Here is a 20,971-nt window from a genome sequence, read left to right as displayed (position 1 = left end):
ATGGAGACTTCCGTTCTGTGTGTCATTTCACTGAGAGAATACAAACCACAGCCGAGGAACGCTAACCGCACAACTAATTGCTTAAACGTCTGCAGGGACACAACTACTCCAATAGCACTTTGGGAAAAAAGGATACAAGTTAAAACGTGTCCTGACTGGTATACATCTGGAGCTATCCTATTACCGCCTAAATAGCTTTTGAAGACACGTCTCACCTCCGATAATTCTTGTCTGTGCCACGGTTCTGTGACAGACAGAATTAATTGATATGTTTTGTCTGCTTGTGGTTCGTCCCCCCTTATGGTTTTACCAGGTCTGGCCTGTTTGCTGCCTCTGACTAATTGCCTGTTTTGCAAGCAGGTTTGGTGTCTGAGCCTGAGTGTAAGCTGAGTGTTTTCCCCTGTCCGTGTGTCCCCTATAGAGAGCAGTGTCCTGCAGAGCCCAGTATTCACCAAGCAGCCTGGCAGCATCGTGTTCCCTGTGGACTCCCAGGAGAACAACAGAGAGGTGGTGTTCAGCTGTGAGGCCCAGGGAAGCCCATCTCCACTTTATCGGTGAGTATGTAATACACAGTGCACGTCTCCCACCACAATCATTTCCCTCTGTTCTGCTATTGTGGATTGCTAATTTTATTGTGATGTAGCCCACTGACTGCTGGACACAAATCGTAATAAAATAGATACTTTTTTTAAAAATATATTTATTTTTATCTCATTGAGATCACGCATACATGAAGGGTAAAAACATTCATCCCACTTAAGATACAGTATGGAACATTATCTTTACTATTTTGGGAAATGCAGTGTGGCTCTGGTTATGAACAGTACCTGGTTCAAACGTATTGAGGCAGAGGCTCAAAGAGAGTGTCCCTTTCGCTCTCTCTTCTTCTCTTGGACGGTTCATTAGTCTATCGAAAGGTTAGTGTGTTGTATCTCTGGCAACTACAAGGTTCAAATCAATCATGTTTGCACACTGAAATTGCTGGGTTGAGATTTAGAAGGATTGGTACGTTTAATACTTGGAATTGAGCCAGCTTAAAGGGTGACCTAATCAGCTGTTTCCTGTCAATGTCGCTGTACAGTCCTGTCAGAAAGAGCACAGAGCCTGGGCAGGGATGGGCTACCAGCCTGCCTTCTAATACTGTCTTCCTGTGTGCAGCTGCAGATTAAATCATCTTCAAAGTTCATTAACTGCACATCACACAATCGTATACTGTGACTGGCTGATGTAAGAGGTTGGGCATTACATTTGGCTCATCCTCTGATATGCTTTAAAACTGTCTGTCCCTACAAGCATAACGTTTCTAAGAGAATATTAACTCTGGAAAGAAGAAGCATTGTTCTCTGGTTCTGGGTCTATTTGGTTTCCCCCAAAATAAAAGTGCCATGCAGAAGGCTAAAGGAAAATAACAGACCGTGTAACATTCTACAAACTCAGAAGCCAGATGGCATGGTATTATACTACTGTATGGACATCCTGTTGAAACATGATCGCATAAAGCATGTGCTTAACAAACGGAGCTGCTGTTCCAGTGTCCCCCCTCTAGAGTGATTGATAGCAAATGAGATTATTAGATTATCAGCAGCATGTACATGTACTTGATTTAATTTATTGCTCGATGTATCATAGCTGTGATGTTAAATTCTATACAAGAGTCATTGTCAGGACAATATCTAGTGACAAGACCATGGATTTCATCTTAGTGTGTTAACCTAACTCCCTTACTTATTCCTTTGTGCAGAACACACCTTGTGGAGCGTAATGCTCCGATGTTGACCTAAAGACAAATGGAGTTATGTGTTTTCTCACTATTACCATATTAGTCAAAGCTATGGCAGTCTTAACGCTCATCCAATATACCCTATTTGCTACAAAAAGACCTAAACGAGCAAATGTTTCCCTGTCAACCGGCCTTTTTGAAAGACACATTTAATGCTGTGTATTAACAACTTCTCTCTGCAAACGCATGTGAAAATGAGACGGTGCAGCATATTGATAGATTGACAGTGATCTTCTTTTGAAGGGTAGTAAACTCTACAGTCTTTGTGATTTGTAACAAGATAACTCACTCTTATACATCACGCATCAAATATTTTTCTCGGTCCCCAATTTGCTCTCTTTTAATGTCTTAGAAAGTCACGGATAAAGCATTAAATGAATAACCGTCAGTAAAATAATTAGCAGGCATGTGTTATTAAAATTGTTGGCTCTATTGAGTGCTTTCATTGTGGATATGTTGCTCACTCTCTCTGTTGAAGAATAATAGAAAACTGTTGAATAGGGTGCTTTCATTTTTAATGCAATGCAATTTTTTCTCTGAAACAAAAATAGCACTTAGTAACAACACATAACAGCCTGCTATGAGAGCTGATGACGACTTCTTCTCTGGGATATCTAGGATCATGTTAGAGGCTCTTCTCTTCCTATCAATTGCAGGTTCTCTCTCTGAAAGCCTGAGTAGTTAGAGTAGACTCACTACTGGGAAGTAAAATATTAATGTTTGTACTTGTTTTTCTTGCATTGGAAGTAAGTGAATGGCTGGAGTTGCCTTGTGAGACGGTCGGTGAGGATCTTTGCCATAGTGTGTGTAAAGTAATGAGGCTCTGGAGACCAGGGGTCTTGCGTATGTACTCTAAGGCTAGTTTGGAGTAGGCATGGTAATGAATGAGGGAATCATTATATATGTTGCTTGTACAAGCAGTGCTACCCCAATAAGCACTATGTATTTAATGGCATGGCCATATTGTATTCTGTACATAAGAAGAAAGCCACGGGAAATGTTTGTAATCATATATCTTTAGGTGAACTACATGTTCCCTTTTTCTCAAGCATTGATACAGAACATGTTCAGGTGCTTATTATTTTGACTGTGTCTCAGTCATAATTGCCATAGCACGACTTGAGTTCTCCCCTTTCTATAGCGAAACCCTGGGAGAGATAACTCTCAGTCCCAGTCTTTATTTAAATGCTTGATATGGTTGTTGGTTGTCTAAATGGTAGATGAAAGAGAACGAAGAAATTGCCGTCAAATGTTATGCTTTTAACCTGGCTGTAACCTTTTACCGTGGTCTCTTTATTAGTATGCCTTTTCTCAGCTAAATCATACAATAAAATAGCTTTTATCTATTCAAGCAGAGCTACACCAACCTAATGGACATATTCCTAGGAATGCTTTGACAAATTCACCCTATTTGCTGAGCTGTTTGGAATCCATAAAGACAATAAATTATTCTCCTCACTCCAAAGACATAATCAGCAACTAATCACCCTGGACTCTAATAATGATTTGCATCGCCCATTTCCCAATAAAGTGATTAAGAATACCTATCATGCTTACTCACATGTGAAATGCCATTTTTTAGTTTTGTTGTAATAGGACTGGACATTGTTGATAATCACCTACAAGTATCAAAGTGTTTTTGTGTCAAGACGTTGTGATGTGTAAATTAGGTGTTCACACCTCCATAACTGGGATTTCGCTTGTCTCGATCCCTTCACCCCCCTGTTGTTTGGTATTGTAACGACCATTCTGCTCTATGTGGAGGGATTGAGGAATCTGCTGCCTTCATAAGTGAATTATATCCTTCACTGATCACCTCTAACACCAATGATAATCTTGTAGCCTGGTGTAGAATGCAAAAGTGCAGAATGCAGGGTGCTAGTCATTAATTTTAATTGCTGCATCGTAATGATTAAGCTGCATTTTTATGCTGTTTGACTGGGTGTCTAGCAAGATGGATGGCCAAGGAGGCTGTGTATTCTTGTTGAGTGGGCTATTTTCTGCTCCGTGGTGTGCCGGCCGTCAGTGTGGTTCACTACTTAGATTAACGTTAAGCCTTTTATTCTCTTATTGAAAAGGAATTAATCAAATGAAGGTAAAATAATACTTTTCTTTGTCAGAATCTCATCTTGTCCTAAAGGTGAATGATCTACATTAGAATGGAGTTAATGGTGGGATTCTCAGATTGTCTATCAAATGTTCTGGATCTAACTGCTTTTCATTTTGTTTCTAGATGGAAACTGAATGGCACCGCAATCACTCCAAAATCAGGCTCACACTACAGCCTGTCTGGAGGCAACCTCCGAATCAGCCATTTGAACAAAGACCAGGATGCTGGAACATATCAGTGCCTCGCCTTCAACTCTTTTGGGACCATCGTGAGCCGAGAGGCCAGTCTAACCTTTGCATGTAAGTCACTAACTATCTTTTGTTCCCTCTCTGATCAAACTGTACTAGCCAGCAGTGTGAAAGCATGTGACATAAAAGATATGTCAGTGGGACTTGTGATAGTGTCTAGTGTCCCGCCTGATAAAACGATCAACATGGAAATATCTCCTTGGGGAGCAGCAGTTCCCAGTGCTGTGATTCCACACTCCCCTTTCTGTCAGGGTGCATCTTAATCCTGATAGAGCTGAAACATGAATCTACACAACTCCAACGCACAAAACTAACTCTCCATCACTTTCCCCAGGCTTGGCTGTTACTCAAAATAAGTAGCAATAAATGCCTACACTACCACATACTATCTTTATAACACATGACAGACTCTCAAAGATGTTCAGTTAAAGCGTATTGAGCAAAAGTAATGTCATCGTAAGTGTAAAACCGAATAGAAATCAACTTCTCTCAGCATGTGAAAATAATCGTTATTGTAGAATAAGTAGTATTTTTGCAGAACTTTAGACATTATGACTGAGACTTGAGTAGAATAAGATAAAGATTGTGAATAAGATAAATAAACTGTGGTTTCCATTTAGCTCTTTCCCTATAGACTAGGAAGAACTCAATACTCCCTGCTGCTCCTCCAGTTATTGGATATCCTTAAATGACGACATTGACAGTGAAGTGAGTGATGGCTTCTTCAGATTGAATTTTGATGCCCCACGTTGGGAACAAGGCCGCTCCATCCCTCACACGCTATTTGTTTTGTCCCTTGGTCGGGCCCAGTCTAACCCCTGAGCAGGAACAATTCGATTCCGTATGGGAACTCCACTGTCACTATAGAGCAATACAGTGACAGTTCCATCAATTGCCAGGGCCTGACCTTACCAGTCTTGGGTCACATATTAAGGCATGCATCTTCTTAATTACTCATGGTAAAGCTTAATTAACTCCACATGATGATTGAATGGTGCGGGTTGAAGAGAATAATTTAAAGGGCAGCTGATATTATTAGAGAGTGTATCCTACAATTTGTTAGAGTAGAGATGAGCGATAATGTCTATGTGGCTCTCAGCTTCATGTCAACATTGCGACGACAGTCCCTGATGTATATAGCCATATGTTGTCATCCCGAATGATCAGCAATGTTTTAGAGAAGATTTGACTGTAAAATCAGTCCAGAAAGTATTGAAACATTAAAGTAACTGTCCAGTGTTTCCCGATTACTATGAAATATTACCTATAATTAATTACAGTAACCACTTTTCCATCCACAGTTTTTATGCGCGTAAAAACATTCTGATGGAAACAGAACGTTTCAGTACAATTGTATAAATGCCGACAGATCATTTGTTTGTTCGTTCGACATGGTGGGATCTTTTTGTGTCGGTACAATTAATTATGGGAGAAATGGCGGTGGAACGCCTTTATGCGCAAATATTGATATAATAACCATCATATCGAAGTAAACTTGGAGTCGTGATGATATAGTGTGTGGTCCTCACACTTTGACTCGGGAAACCATGCAGTTTGTTAGGCTACAGATGATGACATGATGATCGTTGCTTGACTGCCGTTTGACAGATAAAATATTCTCGCTCTTATCCATAATAATCTCATCATGTAGACTAGCCTACCCACCCACCCAGCCTACCCGCAATGTATCTCTGTGAGCTGTTGTTGGCTAGAGTGCACGTGCCAAGACCAGAGTAGGCACGTTTGCTATTTAACGCAACAGTTTTTGTGACAAAATGATGGGTAGAGTTGAAAATGTGATGGAACATGAAAACTTAAGCGAAAAAGTAAATTTTGTGTTGACTACGTCATCACTCACTGATTTTTATCCACAACAATTCAGTTAAGTGGAAACACACCACTGTTGGAAAAATCTGTTGCCAATTGGGTGGAAACCTAGCTAATATTAGTGAAATATGAGTCAAAATGTTTTAATGAAGTATGTTAAAAAGCAGTTTTTCTGTGTTGGAATGGTGTGGGCATACCCCAACAACAGAATGGTGTGGGTGTATACCGGTCATTACAAATATTCATGTGAGTAGACCGCTGATTGGCCAGCTCATCTTCCTCAGAGGATGACATCATGTTATATGAGGAAATTGGTGGATTTGACACTGTTATATCTTTGGGCACAATATACTATATTAATCTTCCGCCGATAGTTTTCAATGCCTTAATATCTTACCTTTTTCTATGTTATCTGTATTGTGTTCTTGACCTTGAAAATGGTTTTCTGTTGATTCACATGTAATCTATGAATGTCATTTTTTACTGTAACTTGCATACCAGTATATAATACTCTTAATTGGTGCAGTCCAGTCAGTGGCATAGCACAGTTTCGCGGGGACCCCCCTGCAAGGTCCAAGCAAGGACCTTTATTGTCCAAAAAGTGTTTAAAGGCCTTAATTGTTTAATTCTAACATTATAATTATTCAAATATGTAATACACATCTCCAAACTTCTCTTTGTTTTGTTTTATAGCATTATTAAATGCTCCAGGGCTAATTTCATTAGCATTTTGGCATATTTTTCTAGATTTAGAACATAAAAAACATTTATAAAGCAAATATTATCCCTTAGGTCTACCATTTCAAATACTTCAATGTTGCAGAGCAACGATTACAATATTTTTTCAGAATATTGACAAAAAATATCTTAAGGGGGTTAGCCATCAGTGACGGAGCTGACAAGCCACTGACGGAGTTGACAACAGATACTCAAAACAGACATATTCTTTCCTCTAAAACTAAAGTTCAATACCAACATTTGTAAATTATGGAAATGCCTCATTTGAAAATCCCCAATAAAAACAAAGCCATTCTATCAGATCTTTCAGCACTCAGACAGAGTTGACGTTAGACAAAAATCTGACGGAGTTGATGTACCATATTTGAACCAAAATGTATATTCTATTTGAATCTATCAGGCACATGGAGTTGACAGTTTATGGTTGAGACCATGGTGATTCCAATATTGTTTGTTTAAATCTATCAAAAGTAGAGAACTTTACAGACAATATGTGGTTTTGTTGCATAACATGTAATGATGACATGAAAAAGGCGTATAGCTGACCCTGCTCATTGCTGATTAATTTAGAATTTTAGACATCTAACAAAGTAAACCAAATCTCTGGACACATATTTTAGGAATCAAAGTTCTGAGAGAAATATTATTTCAAGTCACAGAGGTATAATAACTTTTCTGGTAACTTTTCAGGTAATATAATTGTTTGCCATTTTTTAGAATTTTAAACACTTTTTTGGAGAATTTGAAATTGGGATCCTTTGCTCCAGACAAGTGCATTTCCAGGCAAAGAGCCAACATGGAAATAAATAATATTGAAGGTATTTCAATTCCAAACATATATATATTTTTTTTATAAAATTCCACTAAATGTACATTTTAAGCTCAAATAATGCAATAAAATCCAAAGCTCGTGCTGCGGTGGTGTGTGTTATGTCAGTGTGCCCACTTCAGCTCAATCAATAATACATTCTGTCCATGAGCAGATTGAATTAATGAAATATGTTATTGCTCTTAAAATGAATTCAATGAAGTTATGCATCAATCAATACCATCTTCTTCCAGAGAAGCGTAATGAAAGTTGGCTATTTAGTGTTCTAAAATATGCTCTGTGATTATTCCACTGGAGCTTGACCTTGCAGAGTTGAGATAATAAAAAGAGACCAAGAACAATGAACATCAAATACTTTAAGAATATATGTTTTTCTCTGCCTTTCCTCCTGAATTGGCTTGCTTTAATTGCACAGATATTGAAAGCCTTGTCAGTAAGAGCCATAGGAAATGGATCATTGTCATTATGGACGCATTGATATTGTCTGAAGGACAAGCTCTGCTTCCTAATTCAGTAATTGAATTCTGGGTAAAGAAAGTGTTTTTTTATTCAAATCATCATTGAACGTGAACCTCATGCATAGTGTTTTAATCATGTTTCTTGTGTACTGTAATCTTTTTTTATAATACATAATTGTGATGAATTTCCTTAGGTTTATCAAGGAATGACTGGCTAAACATACAAATTTTTAAGAATGCAAAGGATGATTAAATAAGAAGATTGATTTCCTTAGGTTTTTGACAATCTCTCAACCACTGTATCTTCTCTTTATCTCATCCAGACCCTTTCAACACTGTATCAATCCTTTTCCATTTTGTACAACAACTGTCATGTTTATTTCATTCTGGTGTTAATATTCAGAATTAATATTATCTCTTAATATTCATGGTAAGTATCATTTATTCCTCACAACTTCTTCACGCCCTTAGGATACACTCGCCCTGATGGATGTAATGTTCAATTTGTTTGCTCTGTGCGTGCAAATCCTCTGATGTTGGAACTGTTGCTTCCTGCCTCCTTTAAACCAATGGCTAGTTTTTCAGCTTCTCATTTCCATGTCTATGAACTTGAAGTGACATTGAGCACGAATATCTTAAACCAACTGTATCTGCTTATAATTAAGTGATTGCAGTCATGCTTGGATATATTTTTTGGTCTACTAGTAATACCCGATGGGTATGGTCTGAATTTCACTATGGACAATAATCAGCACTCTGCTTCCTACACTCTTAGAAAAAAAGGTGTTATCTAGAATCTTAAATGGTTATTTGGCTGTCCCCATAGGAGAACCCTTTGAAGAACCCTTTTGGGTTCCATGTAGAACTCTTTCTACAGATGGTTCTACTTGAAACCCATAAGGGTTCTACCTGGAACCAAAAAGGGTTCTGCCTGGAACCAAAAAGGGTTATCCTATGGGGACAGCTGAAGAACCCTTTTGTAACCCTTTTTTCTAAGAGTGTACAGTGTAAAGTTTCAATAGGTACAGATTCTTCAGTTGGAAAAAGTTATGTTCCTCTAGATATTCTACTGGACCGTCAAGGTTACCCCCATGAGAATGGCAGTGCTCCAAATAATTTGGCGTTACCCTTCCCTCTCTGACCTTTTGGTGGATGGTGGTGCTGCCGGTGAAGAGTTGGTCCTGTCTTCTGGCTAACTGATGGATAGAGGGCCACTCTCTCGCTCAATACCGTCTGACCTTGATTACTATTTCTATTGATTCATTATCAGTGATTATGTAAAAGATGTACACCCATAATTCATACTGATGTCTAGCTTGTATATCCAATGTGTCTGAGTCCCAGAGTTGACTTGTTATGTGGGAACTTCTTCAAAGGCCATGCTTTGAATGTGATACATTGTTAAACAGTGTATTCAAGTTTGACTGCAGCGTTAGACTGAAAACATACCAATAATTAGTTATAGAATAGGTATATGTTGGCAATGGAAATGGAAATGTGGGTCCAGATTAAAAGTATGTTAGTACAGACATTTTTATATATATTTTGCTACAAAACAGTCCTCAGTTGTTTTTAGTTTATATTCATAGAGCACATATGTATTTCTCTCACAGAACATGTGCAATTACAGATTTGCTGTTTTTTATTTCCCTTTTTTTAAACTGGGCTCTAGATTTACACTACCGTTCAAAAGTTTGGGTTCACTTAGAAATGTCCTTGCTTTCGAAAGAAAAGCATTTTTTTTGTCCATTAAAATAACATCAAATTGATCAGAAATACAGTGTAGACATTGTTAATGTTGTAAATGGCTATTGTAGCTGGAAACGGCTGATTTTTTATGGAATATCTACATAGGCGGACAGAGGCCCATTATCAGCAACCATCAGTCCTGTGTTCCAATGGCACGTTGTGTTTGATCATCCAAGTTTATCATTTTAAAAGGCTAATTGATCATTAGAAAACCCTTTTGCAATTATGTTAGCACAGCTGAAAACTGTTGTGCTGATTAAAGAAGCAATAAAACTGGCCTTCTTGAGACTAGTTGAGTATCTGGAGCATCAGCAATTGTGTGTTCGATTACAGGCTCAAAATGGCCAGAAACAAATAACTTTCTTCTGAAACTCGTCAGTCTATTCTTGTTCTGAGAAATAAAGGCTATTCCATGCGAGAAATTGCCATGAAACTGAAGATCTCGTACAACGCTGTATACTACTCCCTTCACAGAACAGCGCAAACTAGCTCTAACCAGAATAGAAAGAGGAGTGGGAGGCCCACTAAATCACAAGAGCAGACCACAAGCCCTGGAGGATATACATTAATCCCTCATTTAAATGTGAATAATTCCTAAACACTACTCTCCAGCTGTTGTGATAATGTGAATAGAGAGAGTACAGTAAGCTGAGTTAATGAAGGGTAAATATCTACCAGCTATTTAAACTTTTTCTTGCATGGAATGCAGGTACTGGATCTGTACAGTACTGTATGCAGTTGCGTCAGATATCATGTGCAGTTCTCCCATTTGTGGCTTTGAATGGTTCTTCTTTGATAAGAACAAAATGAAAAGAAAGATCACTCATTACTGCACATTTGAACCTACTCTATGATGCAATGTCAGCTCCAGTTAACCCAGGTGGAGTAAGTTAAGTGTGCAAAGAGGAGTCTAACTTTCAATCCCCTGCGAATCCTCCGGGGTTGGTTTCTGAGTTCAGCGGAAAGGGAAGGATGTGGAAACCATCAAAAGCCTCTCCAGGATCTCGACCATCAAGGAGACCTTGCTATAGCCCCTACACAGCCTGCTGTGAGGAGAAAGTCTACCTCACTCTATACCTCAAATAGAGATACTGTGGCCAAAGTGCTTAAAATATCATAATTGCTTTCCGAACTGCAGGGGTAGAGAAGACAGAAATAGTACTATGGTCCATGTCAAACAAAAACAGATCATCATCAACAAAGTGTGATATCTGATAGCAACACATCTACAGTACTTCCAAAGATCAAGTCATGATGACAAACTTATTTAATTATGCTGTGTATGGTGTGTGATAGGTTCTAGAGTAGAACATCATTGAAATAGACCCTCAGTCCCTTCAGCTCTGACCCCATCATGGTAGTAAATCGTACCTCCAGAAGTTGGTTGCGTAATGAATCCCATTGTTCTGCTTGGACAGCCTTGTTGAAGTATGATAAGTTCTCCTGGCATTTAGAATGCTCATATAGCTGGGATGTGATCATCAGGTTCATCTGGATCATTGTGTGTAATGTCATCCCACCCTTAAAATAATGGACGCTAATTGGATAGAGCATCACATTCAAACTGTGATTTATTATAGTTAGCTGGTTCCATTATTGACATTGACCTACGTTATTGTATTGCTAGTGTCTTCTGTTTTTCTTCTCTTGTGTGTGTGTTTAGATGGAATGGAAAGACGTAACCAGTCTTGAAACTATGAAGCAATTATTTCTTGCTTGATTTGTATTTATTTATATATTTCCTTTTTAATGGGGAAGAGTAGTTCAATACCAACATATACAAGGCCTGTCTTTTTTGTTGCGACTGATGTGAATGATTTGAAATGTCCCTTGAAGGCTGACTGCATGCTTTGTTTTTTAACAAAAAGAGCACATGTGCACAGCTATGTGCATAGAGGAGCACTGGCCACTCTGATTCTGCAGAGGCTCCTCTTAAGACATGGGCTGTATCATACTGTATTAAGCATTTCTGCTGGGCTCTTCAGGCCCTTTTTGCAACAATGGTTTGTTTGCTCTGTTTTGGCTTTTAGGACAGGAGGGGGCACAGTGAATTGTACCACTGCCATTCTCTTTGTGTGTGTGTGTGTTTTATCAGGATTATCAAAAAATGGCCTCCTGCACTTGCAGTGAAGTGGTCCCAGTACTGCTTCTTTTTACTATGATGGCTTTTATCTCAATCCCAAATAATGCCCAAAAAGATACTTTATTTAATTAATTCAGCACCTTAGATGTCCAATGCTTTTGTCCACTTTGTTCCTTTAGGCTCTCTATTTCCTAGGCTTTCTGTGGCTTTTATCTAGCACCCCATCCTGTGTTGAGATGAAAGAGGGCGGCGGTGCCACTCCAAACCTTTTGTTACCAATCCCCCGATTCCAAGATTGGACCAATATAGACACAGAATTACCTCCATGGGCACATATGCTCGGGACATCTGCAAGTCATTCATTACATTTGTGTTTTGATAGAGAAAAGTCAAGCAGTCTAGACTTCCCAAATGGAGAGTTCACATGCAGACAATGAAGCCCAGTCAATTCAGAGATCATGTTCTCTTTGACCAGTAATACTGTCTATAGTTGAACTGCCATAGCATAGAAACAGCTTTGGAAGTAGTAGATATGTTCAGAATAGAATGTATTCAACAAACATTTTTCCCAAAATGAAATAAACTTTCTACTGATCTCTACCAGTGTGCGGGTCAATTATATGGTATCAACAAAATGCATCTCTCTTTGTGCAGTGAGAAAGAAAATATGAGATTCATTCATTCCTTTTTTTTTATCAGTTAAATTGCTGAGGTAGATGCATATAATTGACTCCAAATTGCCAAATCTCATATTAATCTGTGAGAAGTTGCAACGAATATATTTTCTTAATAGAGCTTAAGAGTCTCAAATAGCTATTAGCAAAAGTGTGTTCCTACATGGGTTCAGAGGAGATTTATGTTTTAAGAAATAATTAAAGCCTGCCTCCTAATAGACTTGTCCCATAGCCAGTATGACATATATTAGCTGACCTTATAGTCCTCTTCATAAATCAGTGAGCCCAGTAATTTTACATTTAAATCTGCTCCTGGAGCAGAACTAATCAGCAATCTAGTTTCAAAGCAGGTTGGGTTGGTTGAAGAGAGAGATGCTCAAGACTTTTCCACTGAGTCGCCCTGGAAAGAGAGAGAGCTTTCATTCCTGCATCGCTGCTCGAGGTGACATGACAATATGGAGCATATTACAGAGCAAGGTTAATTAAGGTTAATTAAGGTTAATTAAAGTTAATTAATCAAATTTGAACAATAGGTGCTCTTAAATCTGCCATATCACCCGTTATCAAATAAATGTATCTTTGTTCCCTGTGGTAGAAAGATACAGTATGAATGTCCTGCTTATCACTATCTGTGTCCCCAACAGTCAAATTCTTTCTAACTTGGCCCATTTCTGTGTAGACAGGTTTCATTTTAGTCACTTGCTGTAAATTACCACTGGTTCAATTCATACTGTCCCCACTTTAAACAGTGTCAATACAAATAAACAAAATGGAACATTCAGTAGTGTTTGGGAAATATCAAGGGGGAGAGGAGGGAGTCAGGGGGATTTGTCCACTGTTTTCACAAGCTCACTGCATCTGTTTTGTCTTTGTGTGTTATCTACAGTACCTGTCTGTGCAGCTTTTTCCCCCCAAACAAATGCATCTGTTTTGAGGAACTGCTCCTTTCATGTTTGTGGTAGGTATGGCATTATTCCAAATCTAATCACTGCTTACAGCCTCTTGAAAGGCATTGAGAAGTTCCCGATTGCAGTTCCCCATATTTATCCAGCTCCCACCCGAGACTCTCTGCACACTCATCCATGAAGACTGTTCTGTGCTCTCCGAATTACCTTTACCCAGATCCGCCGGGCAACAATAGAGGGGTAAATTGCACGAAATTGTCAAACATAAATTAGTTTCAATAAAAAGGTACATTTAGTTTCTAAGCCATTTTTGAATTGCTTTGTAATGTTTGCGGGAGTGAGAGTGATGAATATAACACAATGGAAACCTGATAACCACTGGAGCCATTAAAATCCTTCATGTGTGACTTAGGCAAAGCAAAATACTTTCTGCATACTGGAGTCCTCATTTGTTTTGGAGCCCCTATTGATTTGGGCCTTATTGGTTTTATCCACAACACTTTGGGTCCAATAATGCCTTTTTGATGTTCCAAGACTATGAGTTCATCATTTCAGACGTGAAATTACATGATGAAAGTTATGTTGCTGTCTGCCTCAGCTGTGATATTTTTTCGGCTGGCTCAGCCGTGCAACAATGATTCTAATCTAGTGTGGATAACAGTAATAATCATGTGGTAGTGATTCCTATATGGTTGCACCATGTTGTATATGCTGTTTGATACCCTATTAAATATCGAAGATGTAATAGAAGGGGTGCTAATCAAATGATTGTTTGTGTAGTGTGATCCAATTGATTAAACAATCTTTACTGCAGGGTTCCCCAACTGGCAGCCCACAAGAAATTGACTGCAAGAAGCCCAAACAGATATAATATTTGATTATAACATAATCATTTCAAACCTTGCTTACATTTGTATATGATCACGTGTCTCTCTTCCAAGACACCATTGTAGCTTTGTGTATAGTGGATTTCTCATGGTCACGGAATGACCCCCTTCCCTTCTAAGTTCAAGTTCAAGTTTGTTTATTTGTCATATACACATGATATAAATGGAGTACACAGTGCAATGAAATGCTGACTTGCAGGTTCACCTCTCGACAATGCAACAACAATAGAAAGATTATGTAGCTAAGTGAATAAAAAAGAGTAATACAAATAAAAGCTCAATGAAATACATCCTGTAGATCACTTCATTACTCCCTTCTTGTGTACAAAGCTCTGCTCCACAAGCGTCCAATATACCTCACCTCCCTGTTGAAATATAAAAACATGAGATACCAAACCCGTTTGCAGGGTTGGTTAACTCTTGAGGTCCCGCTTGTCTACACAGCGTTTGGTAAATCCGCCTTTAGTTTTAACACACCACAGTTATGGAATACCTTACAAAACAAATTACACCTGGATTCCCTGGTGCCAATAGGGCAGTTTAAAACTATGTTGTTCAATTAGTTCACTGAAGTGTGCAATTGTTTCAATTGACTATTATAACTTGTTGTAATAACCTGATGTAATGTATTTATAGCTGTTTTGTATTTTTTATCTTTTTGTTGTTGTGTTGATGGTATTTTTGTCATCAGGTCACCATTGCAAATGAGACACTGGTCTCAATTGGGCTCTCCTGAATAAATAAAAGTAAATACAAATAATTACCAAATTTAATAATTGGCAGTTTTTTACAAATAGTTGCATAGCCTAAATGGAAATAACAGACATGAGACAAGCATGTTTACCTGTAGAATGGAATAAGACCTCTATGATTATTTTCATTTTGTCAATTCTACCACCTCAACATTACCCATTTTAAACAGGGTTAAATATCTAGTTGTAGTAAAGTTCAGCTTCAGTCCACAGGGGGAAACTGCTTCAGTCTCAGCTAGCTAGCCAGCCAGCCAGTAGCTACCAAAGTGGCTAGCCAGCCAAGCTAGCTACAAAACGAAACCAATCAAATACACTCGCTGGAAATAAACACTTTTCCTAATATCATGACTTATATCAACATCATTAGCTTGCATATTCACAAAATATAATGTTAAATAACTCTGTCTGACACCCAATAGCATAAGAAGGCTGAGCGCTAACGCTAGCTTATTAGCATTAGCATACCCTTATGCGTAGGGAGACTAGCTAGTTAGCTACCATCATCCCTGTACAAACCTGTGGCTAACTCTGCTGCTGCGGCTGCACTTTGACTTTCTGTCTGTGCTGCCCTCTCCACCTCATTCACTGCTGCCTGCTCATGCTCAACCTGCTCGCTTTTTCTACCTCTCTTTAGGAAGAGGCTCTGAATATCTATATTTGCTCTGCAGACTGACTGAGTGACAGGCGTTTTGCTGAGCGATGACATTCACATTTAAACGGCGCTGTAGGTCTGGGAGGGGTCAAGGGACGTGAGCAGTCCACTGCGTTTTGAAATCTCGACCAAATACAAAATATATATATACTTTTATTAGTATTATTATTATTGGACCATCAAAAGGTTCGGGGCTGGACAAAAAACATCCGGGGTGAAGCTAATGATGCCACTGTGTGTGACATTATTATCACATTGAGGCTTGGGATCCCTCAGTAAACACTCAGTCACAGGGGGATTTAGCCTGAGGCAAAGCTTAAGGCTGTTTACCACCCCCAAATGTGTGTACTTACTGCACAAGGCATGGCTCACAGGGATTTCCATCATGACTATTCATCTGTCCTGGATCTGCACAGCTCTGCGAGGGCCTGGGATCGGGAGAGACACTTAAGTGTTTTAGTACTATATCTCTTGACACAATGATGAAAATAATCATGGCCTCTAAACCTTCAAGCTGCATACTGGATCCTATTCCTACTAAACTGCTGAAGGAGCTGCTTCCTGTGCTTGGCCCTCCTATGTTGAACATAATAAACAGCTCTCTATCCACCGGATGTGTACCAAACTCACTAAAAGTGGCAGTGATAAAGCCTCTCTTGAAAAAGCCAAACCTTGACCCGGAAAATATAAAAAACTATCGGCCAATATCGAATCTTCCATTCCTCTCAAAAATTTTAGAAAAAGCTGTTGCGCAGCAACTCACTGCCTTTCTGAAGACAAACAATGTATACGAAATGCTTCAGTCTGGTTTTAGACCCCATCATAGCACTGAGACTGCACTTGTGAAGGTGGTAAATGACCTTTTAATGGCGTCAGACCGAGGCTCTGCATCTGTCCTCGTGCTACTAGACCTTAGTGCTGCCTTTGACACCATCGATCACCACATTCTTTTGGAGAGACTGGAAACCCAAATTGGTCTACACGGACAAGTTCTGGCCTGGTTTAGATCCTACCTGTCGGAAAGATATCAGTTTGTCTCTGTGAATGGTCTGTCCTCCGACAAATCAACTGTACATTTCGGTGTTCCTCAAGGTTCCGTTTTAGGACCACTATTGTTTTCACTATATATTTTACCTCTTGGGGATGTTATTCGAAAACATAATGTTAACTTTCACTGCTATGCGGATGACACACAGCTGTACATTTCAATGAAGCATGGCGAAGCCCCAAAATTGCCCTCGCTAGAAGCCTGTGTTTCAGACATAAGGAAGTGGATGGCTGAAAACTTTTTACTTTTAAACTCGGACAAAACAGAGATGCTTGTTCTAGGTCCCAAGAAACAAAGAGATCTTCTGTTAAATCTGACAATTCATCTTGATGGTTGTAAAGTCGTCTCAAATAAAACTGTGAAGGACCTAGGCGTTACTCTTGACCCTGATCTCTCTTTTGACGAACATATCAAGACTGTTTCAAGGACAGCTTTTTTCCATCTACGTAACATTGCAAAAATCAGAAATTTTCTGTCCAAAAATGATGCAGAAAAATTAATCCATGCATTTGTTACTTCTAGATTAGACTACTGCAATGCTCTATTTTCCGGCTACCCGGATAAAGCACTAAATAAACTTCAGTTAGTGCTAAATACGGCTGCTAGAATCCTGACTAGAACCAAGAAATTTGATCATATTACTCCAGTGCTAGCTTCCCTACACTGGCTTCCTGTTAAGGCAAGGGCTGATTTCAAGGTTTTACTGTTAACCTATAAAGCGTTACATGGGCTTGCTCCTACCTATCTTTCCGAGTTGGTCCTGCCGTACATACCAATACGTACGCTACGGTCACAAGACGCAGGCCTCCTAATTGTCCCTAGAATTTCTAAGCAAACAGCGGGAGGCAGGGCTTTCTCCTATAGATCTCCATTTTTATGGAACAGTCTGCCTACCCATGTGAGAGACGCAGACTCGGTCTCAACCTTTAAGTCTTTACTGAAGACTTATCTCTTCAGTAGGTCATATGATTGAGTGTAGTCTGGCCCAGGAGTGTGAAGGTGAACGGAAAGGCTGGAGCAACGAACAGCCCTTGCTGTCTCTGCCAGGCCGGTTCCCCTCTCCACTGGGGTTCTCTGCCTCTAACCCTGTTGCAGGGGCTGAGTCACTGGCCTGCTGGTGCTCTTTCATGCCGTCCCTGGGAGGGGTGCGTCACTTGAGTGGGTTGAGTTACTGACGTGATCTTCCTGTCTGGGTTGGCGCCCCCCCCCCCCCTTGGTTTGTGCTGTGGTGGAGACCTCTGTGGGCTATACTCGGCCTTGTCTCAGGATTGTAAGTTGGTGGTTGGGGATATCCCTCTAGTGGTGCGGGGGCTGTGCTTTGGCGGAGTGGGTGGGGTTATATCCTTCCTGTTTGGCCCTGTCCGGGGGTTTCTTCGGATGGGGCCACAGTGTCTCCGGACCGCTCCTGTCTCAGCCTCCAGTATTTATGCTGCAGTAGTTTATGTGTCGGGGGGCTGGGGTTAGTTGGTTATACCTGGAGTACTTCTCCTGTCTTATCCAGTGTCCTGTGTGAATTTAAGTATGCTCTCTCTAATTCTCTCGTTCTCTCTTTCTCTCTGAGAACCTGAGCCCTAGGACCATACGTCAGGACTACCGGGCATGATGACACCCTGCTGCCCCCAGTCCGCCTGGCCTTGCTGCTATTCCAGTTTCAACTGTTCTGCCTGCGGCTACGAAACCCCTACCTGTCCCATACCTGCTGTTTTCAACTCTAAATGATCGGCTATGAAAAGCCAACTGAGAGACCTGAGCCCTAGGACCATACGTCGGGACTACCGGCCGTGGTGACTCCTTGCTATCCCCAGTCCGCCTGGCCTTGCTGCTATTCCAGTTTAAACTGTTCTGCCTGCGGTTATGGAACCCCTACCTGTCCCAGACCTGCTGTTTTAAACTCTAATGATCGGCTATGAAAAGCCAACTGAGATTTATTCCTGATTATTATTTGACCATGCTTGTCACTTATGAACATTTTTGAACATCTTGGCATGGTTCTGTTATAATCTCCACCCGGCACAGCCAGAAGAGGACTGGCCACCCCTCATAGCCTGGTTCCTCTCTAGGTTTCTTCCTAGGTTTTGCCTTTCTAGGGAGTTTTTCCTAGCCACCGTGCTTCTACACCTGCATTACTAGCTGTTTGGGGTTTTAGGCTGGGTTTCTGTACAGCACTTCGAGATATTAGCTGATGTAAGAAGGGCTATATAAAATAAAATTGATTGATTGATTGATTGATCTCCAGCTAAATATACACTACATGGCCAAAAGTTTGTGGACGCCCCTTTAAATGAGTGGATTTGGCTATTTCAGCCACACCCGTTGCTGACAGGTGTATGAAATCGAGCACACAGCCATGGAATCTCAATAGACAAACTTTGGCAGTAGAATGGCCCATATTGGAGAGCTCAGTGACTTTCAACGTGGCACCGTCATAGGATGTCACCTTTCCAACAAGTCAGTTCGTCAAATTTCTCTCCTGCTAGAGTTGCCCCAGTCAACTGTAAGTGCTGTTATTGTGAAGTGGAAACGTCTAGTAGCAACAACGGCTCAGCTGCGAAGTGGTAGGCCACACAAGCTCACAGAACGGGACCGGCGAGTGCTGAAGCGCATAGTGAGTAAGAATCGTCTGTCCTCGGTTGCAACACTCACTACCGAGTTCCAAACTGCCTCTAGAAGCAATGTCAGCACAGTAACTGTTCGTTGGGAGCTTCATGAAATGGGTTTCCATGACCGAGCAGCCGCACACAAGCCTAAGATCACCATGCACAAAGCTAAGCGTCAGCTTGAGCGGTGTAAAGCTTGCCACCATTGGACTCTGGAGCTGTGGAAACGTGTTCTCTGGAGTAATGAATCACGCTTCACCATCTGGCAGTCCGTCGGCCGAATCTGGGTTTGGCGGATGCTAAGAGAACGCTACCTACCCCAATGCATAGTGCCCACTGTAAAGTTTGGTGGAGGAGGAATAATGGTCTGGGGCTGTTTTTTATGGTTCGGGCTAGGCCCCTTAGTTCCAGTGAATGGAAATCTTAATGCTACAGTATACAATGACATTGTAGATGATTATGTGCTTCCAACTTTGTGGCAACAGTTTGGGGAAGGCACTTTCATGTTTCACCTGTTTGTAGCGTTAAGATTTCCCTTCACTGGAACTAAGGGGCCTAGCCCGAACCATGAAAAACAGCCCCAGACCATTATTCCTCCTCCACCAAACTTTACAGTTGGTCGAGCAGGTGTCCATATACTTTGTGTACTTCTCACTATCTTCCTTTCTGACCAATGTTTACTTTTGATAAGTTAGATGTTAGATTGTTCAATTTGACCGAAAGTGAGTCTTTCTTTTCTTTTGATTTCTCAAATTTGTATGCTCTGTTTTCTTGCTCTGCACAAACATGTTGTTTTTGTCTGTTTTGTCTTGCACACTATCAAAGATTTGTCGGGCCACAACCCAGCATGGAGTATTACATTATGCCTATTATTTTTCAGACATGGAAAACTTCAAGACCCACAGAAGAAGCTCAGTGTCAGTTCGCGAGGGACAGGGGGTGGTGCTGCTGTGTGGTCCCCCATCTCACTCTGGAGGTAAGAAAGCAACCACAGTGATAACTGAGCCATACTCTGTCACCTGCTTATTAGGCTATAACACGTCTCTGTCTCTCCTGAACACATTTAAACTTTTCAAACAGCTGTCTTAAGAAATGTCAGAGGCTGAGGCATCAGAAATCGAGTGTGGAGTTTCCAGACAGACATCTTCTCTCTGCTACTCTCGGCTCCTGGAGCTGCTTATCTTCGTCTTGCTCATGTTCCTTAGACCGTCAGCAAGTGTTAGCTTGCCGAACTGCCCTCTGGAGACGAAGGTGTTTGTGTGCCTCTAGCCTATAACTCACTAGGGGCAACCAACACCCTCTTTACCAGCCTCTGTGGGGAGCTAAGGCCAAGTGATCTCCAACAGATCATTCCCGGTATCCAATAGATAGATCAAACATTATCATCCTCTGCTAACCATGGGGTGTCAAGCCATTCTCCTCTGTATAGAGTTTAGCTTCCTCTCCCTACCAGCCTTGGAGTCCTACCTCTCCTTCATAGGATGGACTCTGTGTTGAGATTCATTTATTGGATTTATATGACCACCTCTCAGGCCTCCTCGCCCTTTCTGTGCCTTCCATGGTCCTCTGTAGCTCAGTTGGTAGAGTATGGCACTTGCAATGTCAGGAGAGTGGGTTTGATTCCCGGGACCATC

The 20,971-nt window shown here is 40.6% G+C and overlaps 1 protein-coding gene across 1 annotated transcript in view; it reads left to right on the top strand.

Moving 5' to 3' along the window:
* The window catches only part of cntn4 (contactin 4), a 188,306-nt gene that overhangs the window by 68,719 nt on the left and 98,616 nt on the right, over positions 1-20,971 (top strand). The window contains exons 3-5 of the mRNA XM_084167119.1: positions 422-554; positions 4,014-4,189; positions 20,218-20,313. Of these exons, the coding sequence (XP_084023245.1) occupies positions 422-554; positions 4,014-4,189; positions 20,218-20,313 (405 nt within the window). The remainder of the gene's footprint in view (positions 1-421; positions 555-4,013; positions 4,190-20,217; positions 20,314-20,971) is intronic.

The sequence above is a fragment of the Coregonus lavaretus genome, assembly GCF_964263955.1.
Source record: "Coregonus lavaretus genome assembly, chromosome: 8".
Taxonomy (NCBI): domain Eukaryota; kingdom Metazoa; phylum Chordata; class Actinopteri; order Salmoniformes; family Salmonidae; genus Coregonus; species Coregonus lavaretus.
Note: the sequence above shows the minus strand (reverse complement) of the source record. Positions and strands in the feature narration are given on the sequence as shown.